Source organism: Cricetulus griseus, chromosome 5 (assembly GCF_003668045.3).
Source record: "Cricetulus griseus strain 17A/GY chromosome 5, alternate assembly CriGri-PICRH-1.0, whole genome shotgun sequence".
Taxonomy (NCBI): domain Eukaryota; kingdom Metazoa; phylum Chordata; class Mammalia; order Rodentia; family Cricetidae; genus Cricetulus; species Cricetulus griseus.
The window spans coordinates 105,390,240-105,406,163 of NC_048598.1; the positions used below are offsets into that span (position 1 = coordinate 105,390,240).

Genomic DNA, 15,924 nt, shown 5'->3' on the forward strand with positions numbered 1-15,924 from the left:
GTCCTTTGATGCTGCTTAGGATTCCTCAATTAGGTCAGCACACCAGGCATAGCTGCCACTAGGCAGAGCTACAGAGGCGCTGATGCAGTGCCTCTATGGTGACTGGTGGTTGAATTTGTGTGCATCATGCCTCAGACTGCTGCCAGCAGGAACTCCTCTGGTGCTGGGATTCCCCACAGCCCCCTGCCTGGCTTCCAGGGTCCCTGCCTGTAGCAACCCCAAGCACCAGGTGCTCAGACACCAGGGCCAGGGGGCAGCACTCAGACTGCCAGGGAATGATTTTCCAAGGCAGCATGACCCCAGAAAGGAGCTGAGCCTGACAATATCTTTTCCATTATAAAAGCCACATCTCCCTCTTCCTCGTCTAGCAAAATCATGGTACAATAATCTCCAGGACAAGTCAAGGTGTCTGGGGCCAGGGCAGTGCGTCCAGGCAAAGTGCCTGCTTCTGACATTGTTGTAACAATGACACCCTGCTCCTCTGCTTCAATGTCTTCTGATTGTGCTTTGACTGGTTTTTAAATGACCTCACCCTCTGGAGAGCCAGGCACCTGCCTTGGGTTGATGATGTGTCCACAAGAGGAATTAGATATTGTTGGAGGTCTTCTGTCTCACAAGCACTCACAGTTATGCAGCATGGACGCTAAGATTCAGCCTTCTCATCCATTTAGCAAGTGGTTAAGAGAGTTGTATCTTGTCATCTGGGGTGCTTCCTTCCCTCCGACAGACATTGGTTCTGCACACTTAAGGGACAGCCCTGCTCTGCTCAGGACACCAGGCCAGGGCAAGACCCAGAGCAAGGCCATCCTCCAGGCTCACCTGTGCTCTCCAGGTGACAGGAAATATGGCCCCTGTGCCCCTGAGTCACTAGCAAGATACAGGGTACAGGCACACTGTTGCTGAGATGCCCACAGTGTTCCATTCACCCTTATGGATGGAAGGAAAGAGCTAGAAATAGTTGTGGTTGTAGCAGAGAGGGCAGAGCCCCACTCTGGGGACACAGATAGCAGAATGTTCCACAGCTCATTTATGTGTTCCAGCATAGGCTAGTTGGCTTTCCACCTTCGTGGGTTCTATATCCATAGACTCATCCAACTGTGTATTCTTGGGGCGGGGGGCATCTGTTCAAGATACATACTGACTTTTCCTTGTCATTGTAAGTATCTCAGGATGTCAGCTAGCAAGAACATCTCCATGGCAGTGGGTGCAATACATGGTATAGAAGTGACCTTGCTTCAGAACCCTGAAGATGGACCAGGGGTTAGGGTGAGGGGTTATTGGACTTCCCAGTCAATAAGACCACATTGAGCAAATCTCCTTTTTCTGATTTTCTCTTAAAAAAAAAAACAAGCAAACAAACAAAACAAAAGTATGTAGGTGATAAGCAAATACTATATTATCTGTACCAGGGATTTCAGCCGACTGCTTACTGGGGACCAATCCCCCCACAGACCCTGAAGAAAGCCTGGCCTCCACCATCCTGCCCCATCCATAAAATTAGGATGCTGGCCCTTGGGGTGCTCCTGCTCCCACTCTCCACGCCCCCAACAGCATCCTGAACACTCCTGTGGGAGGGGCAGGCTTTGGGGTACCTCAGGCCTTGGAAATGGCTAGCCAGTTGCTGTGGTCCCTTCCCAGACTGTCCCAATGGTCCCTAGTTCTCTGAAAGCCACCGAAGCCTATAGATATATTGGCACTAGTGCTGAGCACCCCCTTTCAAAGAAATTAGGCCAGAGGAAATTGAAGGCCTGGGCTGAACAGGCCCTTGGGCTTACAGCCAGGCTTCTGGCACCCCCACTGCCAGTGTCAACTGCCTGAGAGCCCATCACTCCAGCGTTTCTAATTGCAGAATACACTCTAGAATATTTCAAACCATTCTGAAAGAAAGCTGCTTTAAAAGAATCCACTAGTCACATGCCTTTAAAAATATTTAAAAAGGAAAAGCCTTCCCTGCCCACAGGCTTAATGGTGACTTTCTCTGAACCCACAGTGAGGCCCCCTCCTTAGAGGGCCTGCATGATGCAGAATGCTGTCATATGGAGAGAGGGTTGAATTCACCATGCCCGGACAACCCAGAAGGAAGGGAGGAAGGAGGAAAGAAGCTATTCCACAAGTTCCCATCAGGTCCTTAAGGGCTGCCAGGTAGAAACAGAAGGAAACTTATCCACATGACTTCAGGAAACTCAGAGCATCAGAGCTTGGGATTAGATAGAAAAATTCAGTAGAGGTCCATTAATGCCGGGCTCCAGGGGGAACAGAGAGGAAGAGAGACTCACAGGAAGATGCAAGAATAGGAGACTGCTTGCTGTGGAGAAAGCAGAAACTTAGAAGCCCTGTCAGCTGAGGACTGCTGTTTCTGTAGCTGGTTTGCCCCAGGCTGACAAGAGTTAGAAGTCTGTTTGCTTCTGAGTTAGTTTGATGCTGGAAGGCCTAGTCTCCAGAAGGCACATTTCTTCAAGTAAAGCATTTGACCTGGAAAAGGAGCCCCACGGGAGAGCAACCTTCTGCCCTCAGATATCCCTGGTGAACAGAGGCCTGGAGCCTGTGTGGGGCAGTGTGGAACCTTCAGGAGAGGCAGCAGGCCCTTTCCTTCTGGTGTCTGCAGCACTGGGCAGCAGTGTGAGAAAGAGCTTCAAGGGTTTATGCTAAGTGCCAAGACCTCTGCACCCCACCCCTGTCCCAAAGGCAGAAGTAGTCTCCTTCCTGCCACATACCATATGCCAGATCTGACTAGGGGCTGCCTACAAGTTGGAGTATTTGTTATAGTTAGCTTGGAGGAAAGTGAGAGGAGGAGGAGGCAGCTGGCGTCCAAATAGTACTGGGTGGGGGAGGGTGAAGGGCAGAGGCCAGAGGGATTAGAGATTACCTTTAATGTCACCCTAGCCCTGTCCATCATCGATGGAGAAAGGCCACATAGCACCAAGCTTGGCCTCACTCAGTAGTTACAGAGCACTTTCCTCAACCCGTGCTGACCTTTGGCAGAAGTCCCTCCCTGCAGTGCGACAGGGCTCTGGCAGCTGGCATTTCCCTCCTGTTCTTTGTCCCTGCAGCCTCCCCTCCACTGCCCTTCAGCCCAGGTCCCCAGAGCAGAACTTGAGCTAACCTTTGCTCTGTCCTCACAGAAGTGCCAGGAGGCTAGGGAGAGGGCTGCATGCAAACTCACTGGCGTGCCCACTGTCTCTGCATCTTAAATGGGCACAAGTTTGTCAGGAAGCTCTTTGGGCAAATGGGATCCAAACTGTTTAAGTTGACTGAAGCTGGAAAACCAGCCTACTCTATTCTGAAAGATGATAGGGCCACCTGACCTCTGGGATCCTTCTCAGGGAGCCAGTGACTGTGTAAGTCCCTCCTGCAGTGTGCTCTGGTGAGCATGGGCAGAGGAGTGCCTGCAGATGACCGGCCTGAAGACACCTAGCATCCAGCCAGCCTTCCTGGCTGGCATAACTGTCCTGGACACACGCATTTGCCTGTCTTCTGCTCAGAGCAAACAAAGGAAGCAGAAGACAGCCTAATGGAAACCAGGCCTCACTGCTGGGATCAGATAGAGAAACCGAGAGCAACCCCTCCACCACCACCTACAGGTCCAGCTCCCTCTGCAGGAGTCAGTGGGAAGCAGTGTGGGCGGATCCAGTCCCCTGAGCTGCATCACAAAGCTCCCAGAACAGGCAGCTTCTCTGATGCTTCAGAGGAGGGCAGCTGTGGTGAGGCCCAGGGCAGCCCTGAGCTTGGGGGCCAGTGCCACTATACAGCCGGCCTGTCAAAGCCATCGCTTCCTGTGGGCTTCCAAGAGTGGGACTCGTTCACTGTCGGTCTCTGGCTTGAAAGAAACATTCTTTTAAAATAGCCCCAACTATTTTCTTCATTCTGATCAGTGATGTGTGCTGGTTATCCTCAACCCAGACTGCCGTGAATGCGGAATTGGCCTATTTCCCTGCCCCATAAAGCCTCTGTGTTTGAGCCCCAACTCTCTCTGGAGCAAAGTCTCACACTGCTTTGGTTGACCACCACAGCTGTACCAACTCGTGGGTACCCCTCCCCCCAAAAAAAAACCCTTCACCCTTTCCCAGGACAGCAAGAGGAGTTAGGGCAGGGCACTGGGTCTGGGTCGTTACTCAGTTAATGGGTAAGTCATATTCTTGAATCCAAGATTTTTCAGGGGAGATGATGGGTCTCATCTAGTCCCTGCCCTGCCATCACCCACAAGAAAGCCTGGTGAGGAAGTAGGGCTGGAGGGGATTCTCTCTCACAGGACAGTTAAGCTCACGCTTGAAGTTCCCACCAACTCCTTGCACACTAAAAACTCACGCAAGCTGCTGGCCCCAGGTGTTTGTTCTCTTGTGGTTTGGGGGGGTGGCAAACATCACTGCCTTAAGCCCCTTGCCTTAACCCTGCCTCCTGCAGGGTTTCAATGATGGCATTTCTGACCTAGAAGTGGAACAAAGCTATTAAAAGTCCAGTGAGTGACAGATGGCTGTCTGAAGACTGTGGGGAGCGATTCGGAGCAAGAGTCATCCATACCCTGCCTGGACAGCGCCCAGCACTCATTCCCCAGACACTGCCTGGGAAAAGTACAGCCAGCTGGAGACAGGACACCTGGCCCCAACTATAGCTGAGCACATGAATTCTTAGCAATGGGCTCTCTGAGAAGAGTACTTTCATGGGTGTTCCCCACACCCACACTGCTGTATCCGTAGGACAAGCAATAGACTGTGGCATGCCTTGAGCTCAGCAAATGGCTGCCCTTGCTCTTAGGCAGAGTACTGTGGAGATGTCCAAGTTCCTCCCTGGAGCTTTGGCCTTGAAGGCTACTACTGACTCCGAGAACTGCAGCCTTCCCCGGGCTCCTGTATATTCCTTGGGCATGTGGCAAGGTGTTGAGTCTAAGGCAGTAATTACCACAACAAAAAGGCAGATGCTAATTGCCCTCAAACTAGCCAAGTCCATTTTATCACATTTGAAATAACAGGTTTAATTTAATCCTTTATTTCTAATTTGGTGCATCACCAAGATCTTATTTGTATAAAACACCTGATTACAATAATTACAAGCTTGGGAAGCTGTCTACATTTGTGTCTGATGAAAGGGACTAGTGGAGAGCTCCTGTTCCCTCTCACTCCGCAAGAATGAGGGGACCCTATGTGAGGGCACACACATGCATCACAGTTCCAGTTTCAGCTCACAAGGCCCAGGCAAGTGCCCTGCCGATGGCCCAGACCTGTAGTCATATCCACCTTGGCAGTGGTTGGAGATTAAGGGGGTCGGGGCCAGCACTGGAAGGGGTTCACTGCCCCTAAGACAGGACCTCACCACACCCACCTGTGTCCCAGCACATCTGGGCCATCACCCCATAGGTTGTGCTCTCTTTGAAACTGAGCAATTGTGAGGTCTAGGGCCATGTCTCCAGCTTCCCTTTCTCTTGCTTGTTGGAGGGCTGAGAGCCAGTGCCTCCGACCTACTTGTGGAGAGCAGTGGGTCCTGGGCTCCTCAGGGAACAGGGAGGGCCCGGACTTTGATGGCACTGGAGTTCCAGCAGGAAGGGCTAGGCTGACTGAGGTGGTGAGAGGGGCTCAGCAATGAGTCCACTGGCAGCCAGCCTGGCTGAACCATGGAAAGGCTACAGCCAGCTGGCAGTGGGAGCAGCTAAATGCAAAGCTCTGGAGTGAGGCTTCTGGTCTTTGGAGAGAACAGGCAGGACCTGTGGGGGCTGGAACAGGTGCTGGCGTTCTGGGCAGAAATGCTCTTCAAGGCCGGGGCAGGGAAAGAAGGCCCCTTACGGCATGGAAGGGCCTGGGTCACATGGCCAACTCCCAGATACTTCTAGCCAACCTTTTGCATATCAAGATCATAAGATGGTGGTTCCTACAGTGTGACTGATTTCCCAGATGGCCTTGGCTCGCTGGGGAAATAGGGAGTAGGGAGAGGCCTATCTTTCATTCCTATGACAAGCCCACACTGGCAGCCCCCATAAGCCTCCAGCTTTAGGAATTTATTCACAGAACACATTTCTTGGGAAGCTCCAAGGTTACCTGAGAGTGGCAGTCTGTCTCCACCTCAGGAGTCAGGTCCAGGTCTATGACGGCCCAAAACCTAACCACTAAGGAACCACAGAGACACCACCACCCCACCAGCTACCTAGCACTGAGGGTGTCGATCAACTGCACCCATCAGGACTTTGCTTATAGAATATTAGCAAGGTCTGTCCTCTACCCTATACCCTGGAGTCCTCACAACAGGCTGCACCCATATGCAGTAAATGCCACAGCAAAACAAAATCCCTAGCCTAGGGACTGGGGCTGGGTCTACGTTAGCAGAGTGAAACCAGTGGCCATTGGGAGAACAGTACCCTCCAGGTCCCCACATGGGCCCACTTTTTGGCTAACAGGACGCCCCAGCAAGCCCAAGCAATGGAAGGCAAAGAGTCCTCTTGGGCCATGAACAAAGGAGCAGGATGATGCTCCCAAGCCTCAGGCCGAAGCTGAAGAACCCTGTACTTTGATGAGGAGCAATTTCCCAAACAGCATGTGGAGGAACGGTGCAGCCATCCACTAGTGAGCAGAGAAACACGTGGAGGAATGGTGCAGCCATCACTAGTGAGCAGAGAAACACGTGGAGGAACGGTGCAGCCATCACTAGTGAGCAGAGAAACACGTGGAGGAACGGTGCAGCCATCACTAGTGAGCAGAGAAACACATGGAGGGACAGTGCAGCCATCACTAGTGAGCAGAGAAACAAAGAAAACACAGGGCGACTCCTTGATGTTACCTGTGTACACAAAGTGTGCTGTCAGAGAACCACAGAGCCCCCTGCCATAGCCATGACCTCAGCCTTGGGTCACCTCTGAAAGCCACAGGAGCAGTGAGGACCCAGCGAGTAGAACGGGCATCTTGTTCCCACCTGCAGGGAAGTAACCAGGGATGCCAAGGTGGCCTTTCACTCACTTGCCAGGGGCTTGCAGTGTTCTTCCTCACCCGGAAAGCCACGCAGTGCCCTTTTCCCGTGAGTTCACAATCATGGCACATCTTGATGCATCTTGAGAGGTGCAATGGGTCCCCACTGTGACCCCTCCACACTGCTGCTGGCTGCCACCTTCCAGACCCTGTCTGCACCCATCTTCTGTTGGCTACTCGGATGGTTCAGAGGAGAGCTAGACTGATAGCACTTTCCAGAAGGAGCAGGCAGGAGTTCTTTAGCCTTGACGTGCTGCTTTCTGGCCTTTGGGGTTGACAAATGATGATGGGTTGTCATGTTTCTTCTAGAGGGGGTCTGGGTGGGAGAGCTCCACCCTAGACAGTGGGTGGGAATGCTTGCTGTTGTCCCACCACCTACCATTGTTGTGTCCCCACCACCCCCGCCCACGAAGTCCAGTTTCACACGGGGAAGTTTGAACACACAGACCCAGGAGCTGGGAAAAGGGATTCCACAGTGGTCCATTTGCACACCAGAGGCACGGTTCTCTGGAGGAGCTATTTTTACTCACCTGAAAAGTTGGAGCCACCTGATACATTGACAGTTGTCCACAGCTGGAGTTCACTGTCTTTTAAATAGTGTGAGTATCCCTCGGCCTGGTACATAGCAGGCTTGGCCATGCCTCCTGAGACAGCTGTGCTGTCCCCTAGGGAATCACTTGGCATTTAGGACAGTGCTGGGCATGTCGCAGACACTGGGCAAGCAATTGCTATCTGTTCTGTAGTGGTACTCATCCCTTCAGGAAGGTCAGCCCCAGGGCTGAATATCTTTCCCTGTTCCTACCCAGTTCCCTTACTTTCTAAGAGGGGTGGGGCGGCAGAGAAGAAACCCATGTTCACTGGGACCAGCCAGCTCTCTGTGAAGGTCTACCTGCTGCTGCCGTCTGCCTCAGCACACCTACTCTTCCATTTCTTTCCTCTTCCTCCGCCTTCTCACCCACCAAGACCCCCCCAAAGCTGGGGTTCTCCCTTCTGTAACCCCCAGGGGAGGACCTCCACAAGGCTCCTTGGCTGTCATCCCACTGACCACGGGCTCTTCCCAGCAGGTGACTTGGAAGTCAGTGCAACCTTGTAGGCACCTTCAGGGTACACTTCCTGAGGAGGGGTCAGCTGAAGTTACCCTCTGGGCCTAGATACTAACTGCTGCAGGTGCTTCTTCCATGGGTGCTCTGAGAGAGAGCGCCATCTGCCCCTGTTCCCATGGTGGCTCAGGCCACAGCTGCCACTCTTGATGCCACTGTGCCTGCCACTTTTGGTGCTGATACCTGACCTACTGCTCTTGCCTGCTGGTAAAGTGCAATCGTGAGGACAAGCTGTGTGTAGAAAGATCAGGGCTTATTGGGAGGCTTAAGGTTAGATTTGAGGGCTGTCAGGTCCTGCCATATTCTTGGGCAGGAAAATTATCCATCATAGACATGTGAGCTCCTCCATGTACCCGTGGATTTTCAATATAAGTACAGTTTGACTCCCAAAGGGACTGACTAAAGGATTGTCACATTTGTCTGTAACAGTTCAAGGCAAGATGGTCAGGAAATACTTAAAAGCAAAGGGTAGAGAGGAAAGCCTGTAATTCTACCTATTAAAATATGACTCATAGTTGTGGAAATTCCATCAGCATGATGTTGATACAGAAGGTAGCTATGAGGCTCACTGGAACACAGTGGATGGCCCCCGTTTCCTGCTCCTGACTGCTGTATGACAGAGCCAGTGCCCCACAGAGTGAATGGCAGGCAGGATTAGCCATTTTATGTCTTGCACAGCAGCAAAAATCCAGGTCTGCCTGCCAAGGCAAAGTAAACTACTTAACTGGACAAGTCACAGTATACAGTGAACTAGTGTCAGTCCTGTGGAGGGTTAACCCCCTCTGGGTTTAAAACTATTCATTTAAATACCACGAATGCTGGGGCTGGGGCATGACTCCACAGTTCAGGATGCTCATGGCTTTTGCAGAGGACCCAGGTTCTGTTTCCAGCATCCACATAGCGGCTCACAAACAGCCATATGTAACTTTAGTTCCTGGGGTTCTATGCCTTCTTCTGGCCTCCGTGGGCTCCTGAACACACATGGCACACAGGAACTCACACAGGAACACGCACACACGTGTACACAAAAATAACAAATAAATGTGTGGGGGGGGCTTGGTTCAAAGAAGATGATGGTAGTGTCATTCCTAGCGAGTCCTAAAGAACGCAGGGAATCCAGCAAACCTCGCTTATTAAAGAAATGCAGATCTCAACAGGGAGGAGCATACTGCACTCATGTTAACACAAATAAAGAGCAGAAATGGGAGGAATGGGGGGGGGTACCTGCTGACCTCTGACCTCTGGAGCACCAAACAGCAAAGCTAACCCTCACAGAAAATCAACAGCAGGCTTGAGACCTCTGCAAGGAGTCATGGCCTCTACCTGCCACTTTGGAAACGTTTACCCTAGAGAGAGACTCTCCACATGACTGAAGACCACCATGAAGGATGCTGGAGACCCTGGGACTCCCCGGCCCTTCGTCCTCGACGCAGATCAATCCCACCTTGTCTGCCTATAAACGGACCATAAAGGTTTCTCAATTCATCTTACTAGAGGTTGTCGGAGGTGTAAAAGTCTAGTGGAGCGTCTGTACATGCCTTTAGAAGGCAGAGGCAGGGAGATTGTCACAAATTAGAGGTCAACACAGTCTGCAAAGTGAAATCCCTCAAAGAGAAAGGCTTTCTGGAAAGATAGCCATGGATTTGTGACATTCAAGAGTAGAGGTTGGCTATGACCTTAGTGTCTCTCCACATGAAGGAAAGGCTGGTTACATAAGGGTGTGGCCATTAGCTAAAAAGGCACTTGCTGACCTGCACAACGGGAAAACGTGGCTGTGGGCAAATGTTTGGGGATCAACACATGCACCCTGACTTAAGCTGAAAGGTGACTTTGTGCACGGCTGAGCAAGGCTGAGCACTGGACATTAGCATAAGGTACTTGATCAAGGCAAGGGACTGGGGAAACTTTTAGATGTCATAACTAGTGATGCCACAGATGACAGACACCCTTCCATATAGGCTGGTGTCAGCTAGGACACAGTGGGTCAGCCACATTAGGTCTCTACAGACCTTTTCAATTGGTTGATTCTTGATAGATTTTCAGATGAACCATATAAAATTGCCTTTTGTTTAGTTTTTGTTTGGGGTATAGTTGTTATTTTGGTTTGGTTTTTGTTTTGAATGGAGGGGTTGCTTTGTTTGGTGATGCTTTGTTTGGTGACAGGGTCTTACTGTAGCCCAGGATGGCTTCATGCTTGCTACCGTGCAAATGGCTGAAATTGCCATGTTTGGAGTTCAAAGGTCAATGGATTTCAGCAGTTTCATGTGGTCAAACAATGTCTTTAATTCTTGCCCCTGAGCCCAGGAGTTAGTGAGAACTTGCTGCATGCCTATAGTAGGAGATACATTCCTACCTCCAGTGTCCTTAGTCAGGAGCCCAGGTCAGGTAGGTACCTGGCGCTCCTTGAGTGTCTGACTCTGTTCACAGGCCCTGGTCCTTCACCAGCTGGGCCGCTACAGTCTAGCTGAGAAGATCCTCCGGGATGCAGTGCAGGTGAACTCGACCGCCCATGAAGTCTGGAACGGGCTGGGTGAGGTCCTCCAAGCTCAGGGCAACGACGCAGCAGCCACCGAGTGCTTCCTGACGGCCTTGGAGCTGGAGGCCAGCAGCCCTGCTGTACCCTTCACCGTCATCCCCCGAGTGCTCTGAGAGGACAGCCCACCTTACCTGCCACACAGGCCCAGGATGCTCCGTCCAGGCTGCCAGGAGTCATCCTATCACCCAGTGAATGGATCTGCAGTACCAAGGCCCTGGATGGATGTTTGACCACAGTGGAGTAACCATGCCAACCCTGATCATCGCTCTCCCCTCTTGCATTCATTCATTCTTGTTGTTTTTGCCAGATCCATGGTCATTTTTTGAATCTACTGATGTCATTCAAAATGGATTATGTGCCATATTCAGTTAGTTGTCACCTGGGTTTTAAGTAAAATGATTAAGGACTTAATCAGCGAATGTAGAAGAATATATTCCAGGTTAAAATTCAGCGGCAGAACAGATTATTTTTATCAGTGCTGTAAGGAAAGCAACTGTCCTGTCCTCCGTCCCCTTCGCCACCTCTCCTGCCCCTCCCTTGGCCCAAAACCAAATGTGAATTTTCTGTTTCCCACCTCAGTGCTCGTCCATGCCGGGACACCAGCTGACAACTTCTCAGTTTTATTGTCAACAGTTGTACCAAGTGGTGAATTACTGTTCTACTGTTCTCCTAGAGCAAAGCCTGAGTCTAAGAATATTTATATTTTACCAATATATGGCTGTTACAAGAGAAGGAAATATGAGTTATTTAAGTTTAACTTTTTTATGTGAATTCAGAGTTTATTTATCGATGGAAATATGTACAAAGAAACTTCAAATGGAATATTTACCGACATTCCTTATACATGACAGACACTTGGCTAAACAGGAAGATGATGTTAATAAAAAAATGATTTTTAAATGGACCCCTGGCTTTTGTCTTTCACAAAGGTGGCAGACCAGAGAACAGCTATTGGCTCATCTGTGGGCTATAAAGCTCTCCCATTCTGGAGCCTGCTACAAACAGTCTGCTGGGCACAGGGAGGGACCTACACCGACTCCACAAAAAGCAACTACAGAGAATGGCTTCAGGCCTGGGCTGGCTCCTCAGTCCACATCTGAGCTGTGTGAGCTCTTTACACCTTCCTGACCTCTAGCTCCTCATTTGCATCCATCTGTGTGTCAGGGTTCCAGAGGCCCTGACTGTCTAGCCTGCTCTCTGACCTGCCAGGCCTTTCTCAACTATTTGCTCATCCACTTATTCATTCATTCATTCATTCATTCATTCATTCATTCATGAGGAGATAGAAAGGTCAAGACACTCACTACCTGGCAAAAAAAAAAGGCCATTGAGATGTAAGCCTGAGGCTTTGCCTTTGCCAGATGTCAAGGTCTTCCCTGTGGAGAGAGGCTTTGGGGACCAGGCCATGTGTGAGATGCCCCAATTCCATTAATGCTGACTGTGACCTAGGCAAGTCTCGAGGAAAAACAGACAAATGTACACATGGTAGAGGTGACAGCAAAGCAGGGTCATGGCCTACTGAGGGAGGAGCTATGGTGCCATCTCAGAGAAGGTAGTCAGGGATGCCTTTCTTATAAAGCTGGGACAAGCCGGGTGGATCCATGAGGAAGGGACATCCCCCAGAAAGAAACCAGAACAGCTGAAGCAAAGGGCAGAGCTCAGAGTACATCCTGCCCTCAGAGCCCACACTAGGCTGGAGTGGTTGGCACCCTAGCTTAAGGCCTGGGGTAGTAGAAGGGATCTTCTGAGAGGAGCTAGGTATGTGGCCTGCTGCCACTCTGTGCCCTTCTCTTGTGATGGGGTGCACTCCAGAGCCACCGCTTTCTAGATCTCAACCAGCATCATTCCCGCCCCTCCCCCAACCACCTCTCAAGGCCAGGCTGGAGGCGGCTGATGCAGGGCTGACCATCTTGTAGTATGGTCAGCAGCACCCTAGGGTGCTGTGTCAGGCGACCATGGCCTCCCGTATAGCTACTCCTACCTCTCCCTACACTAGTTCTGCTTCCCAGTCTTCTTCTGGCTCTTCTGCCTGCTCCAACATTGTCCACACACTTAGCTCCAGTCTTTTCTGGGGACACCAGCAGTTGACTGGCTGCATGGGGCCTCAGAGACACCCCCACCCCCACCCCCACCCCCACCCACACACATGTGCGCTTGCGCCCCTCCACTCTGCCTCTGCCAATTTTTCCACCCCACTGGTCACTGGTTTCCTGCTATTCCCACCCACACGTCACTATCACAGGATGGAACCAGGAAAAGGACATCCTGCAGACATCTCAGGCAGACACTGGAGCTTCCAAAAAGCCAGGCTGTGGCCCCCTCTCCAGGGTCTTGCCCTAGGGGACTCCCACAATCTTGCACCTCCTCAGCAATCCTGAGTCTGTTCCTCTCAGGGCTTACTGCCAAATGGGGACAGCTAGCCCTCCCCAATCTGCTTCCGGGTTAGGCCTTGCGTCAACAGGCAGCTATCAGGATTGTGGAATACCAGACAGGGAACAGTGAGGATTCAATCACTTCACAGGGCTGCCACCCAGATCTTCAGTGCTAGGCCTGCAAGCAGGACTCCTCCCAGACACAGGCCCTGACTGGGGTTGGAGACAAGAGGTGGCAAGAAGGTGGCAGGCACTTTCTCAGGTCTGCACTCCACCCCTACCAGGAGCCTCAGCTGGCCATCTGGCAGGCTACAGTCTCCACCATGGTTCCCCATTCCCAATCTGCCATTTGGCCCCTAACATTCCCTGAGAACAATAGGGTTCCTTAGTGACAGTGGGTCACACAGATCTGGCCACTGATCTTCCCTTCTAATGGCGAAAGGACCTTCATCTCCAGTCTCCAAGATGGAGGCAGTGACCTCCCCTCAGGACTACTGGGCATATTCATAGAGACTGATCCCTACACAGCGTGTTTTGCAGCCCAGGCCCTGTCAAGGGCTTCCTCCTTTGCACAAGGCTGAAAGTGACTGTCACCCGGGATATGCCAAAGGTTCCTCCTGTCTGCTACACAGACGGATTCACAGATATGGAAGACAGAAGTGCTACTCATGGAGACAGAGGCTGTTGTGGGGGACAAGGTGAAGAGGTAGGATGTGTTTGGCACAGAGGCCCATTCTGTCTACCAGTCTCACACCTCCTTGGCTTTCTCGGTCTCAGAGAGCATGCTTGGGCTCTGGGTCCTGCTGAATGACCTGAGGCTCATACCACAGCTGCCTGAAGCAGAGCCCTGAGAGCCAGGGGCTTGGGCTATGGTGTCATCTGAGCCGGGCTTTTCACCCGGGTCTGGCCCCCAGTTCTGAGGAGCCTTTGATGAATCACAGGGTCTCTCAGTGTCTCGGTTTCCTCATAGGCCACATGGGAAGAATAGATCTCTGCTAGGTTTCAGAGTGAATGCCACACACAAGCATGTGACTGGCCTCGCAGAACGTTCTCCTACAGTGGCGCCTATTATACAGTTACCCGCCTGCCCATGAGCTGAGCCTGGCACTCATACCCACACAGCTCCACAGGCCAAGAAGGAAGGAGAGACCAAGCCAGGTCTCAGTCTCACCCCCACCCTGATGACTCTCAGCTGTACCCCAGAAGATGGCTGCCTGAAGGTGGAGCTCCCTAAGTCTCCAGGCATGAACCCCATCCAAGTCTCAGTAAGGTCTTCCTTGTTCAGCCTCTGCACTGGAAGTGTCCTGTATGACAGACCCAGAGACCTGCACTGGGGAGCAGGGTGTCTGAGCTGGGAGCTGGGGGCTGGGACAAACCCAGGTGTGAATAGATGACTACTCGATAGAGCTGTTGGGAGAGAACTCAGGGATGAGTAGGAGCGCTTTACATCAGGAAGTCAAGGGTGACAAGAAGGTGCCCATCATAGACAAGTCTGAGGTTCTCTACTTTTCAAAAGGCTCACGAGCGCATGACCAAAATGCCAGATGACTAGGCCCAAGCAGTCTGCACAAGAAACACCCACCCATCTTCAAATCAGCAGGCAGGGAGGACCCCCACCTTGTAAAGAGAGCCAGGCTTCCCCCCAAATGAAAAGGCACAGGCAATCCGGAATCCCTCCTGTGTCTTGATATGTGGTTGTCCAGATGTAATTAATTTCAAACCTACTGCTAAAAGCTGCACCGTCAAGATGGCCCAGTGTAGGGCTGATGGCCTGTGTCAGATCCCCGGGATCCACCTGGTGGAAAAAGAGACTCAGTTCTCCCAAGTTGTCATTTAGCTTCCACATGTGCGCTACGGCACAGGTGCCCATGCACACAAATAAGCAGATAAGCAGACGGGGATGGATGGATCTATGGATGGATGGATGGATAAATGTGATAAAGGTTAAAAAAATTAAATAAAAAAAAAAACATGAGCAGAGCTCAGAACCAGTGAGATTTTCTCTACTGTTTTCAAATTCCCTGGCGCTCAACTTTTAGAGCGATTTTACAGATCTCACCTCGATTTTAAAACCTCCCTTATGTCTGGCTCTCCCGTGTGCATGGAACAGACAGCCTCCTGAGTGGGGATAAAGCTGGCCATGGTTTAAGCAGAGGACCTTCGGAGACCCCTGGTGTGCAAAGCATGGCGCTATGGAAGGTGGTAGAACCTTTGGGGGAGGGGCCCAATTGAGGGCCTGCTGTCATTAATGGTGTGCCCAAGAGAAGTCACTCTGGTGGGCCTCCTCCGTAGTTCTCTTGAGAGGCCTGTTACAAGATCCCAAGTTTGGCCTCACCCAGCATTCTCCTCTTCCTGTTAGAGATGTGCCCACTTTGCTCCCAACATTGTGATCACTGTTGCTATGAGGTCTTCACTGGACCTGAGCCAATTCAAGTGCCATGTCCATGAACCACCAAAACTGAGTAAAATAAACCTCTCTGTTACTGAGTTTGCCTCCACTGTTCCTGTATAGTCACCCTGAGCTGAGTAAATACACTTGCCCGCCTTTATCTCTCTCTTTCTACTGGTGAGGTTTCTCCTTTATTATAAAATATATGCCCACCATGTCAGGGGCCTCCCGCTGCTACAATCAAATGCTACAAAGCAGAGTCAGCACCTTGAAACGGCACACATGTGTTCCCTTACAGCTCTGGAAAAGTCTGAAGTAGGTTCTATGGAGCAAAAACTAAGGCAACAGTGAGGTATATTTCAGTTGAGTGTCCAAGGGCGAAACTAGGTTGTCCTACTTCTCCAGGCTGCCCTCTTCTCATGCCTCCTTCTGTCTCCAAAGCCAGAAGCAGCATGGCTCCTGCATTTGCAAGGTAATTGTCATGTCTCCTCCTGACTCACCTGCTACTCTCTTTCACGTATAAGAATTGGAGATTACGTTGGACTGCCTGGGTCACCCAGTCTCATCTCCCCATCTCCAG

At 51.3% G+C, this 15,924-nt stretch overlaps 1 protein-coding gene across 7 annotated transcripts in view; it reads left to right on the forward strand.

The window, feature by feature from the left end:
• Nucleotides 1–15,924, forward strand: part of Ttc7b (tetratricopeptide repeat domain 7B) — a 275,916-nt gene that overhangs the window by 192,708 nt on the left and 67,284 nt on the right. For 3 of the 7 annotated variants that reach the window (XM_027419105.2, XM_027419106.2, XM_035445979.1), the window contains one exon: nt 10,475–11,487. The exons of 3 other annotated variants lie outside the window; for them this stretch is intronic. In XM_027419105.2, coding sequence (XP_027274906.1) covers nt 10,475–10,696 — 222 coding nt within the window. In that variant the 3' untranslated portion in view covers nt 10,697–11,487. Of the gene's footprint in view, nt 1–9,397; nt 10,383–10,474; nt 11,488–15,924 lie in introns of those variants that run through there. One more of the 7 variants, XM_035445976.1, reaches the window with a different exon arrangement.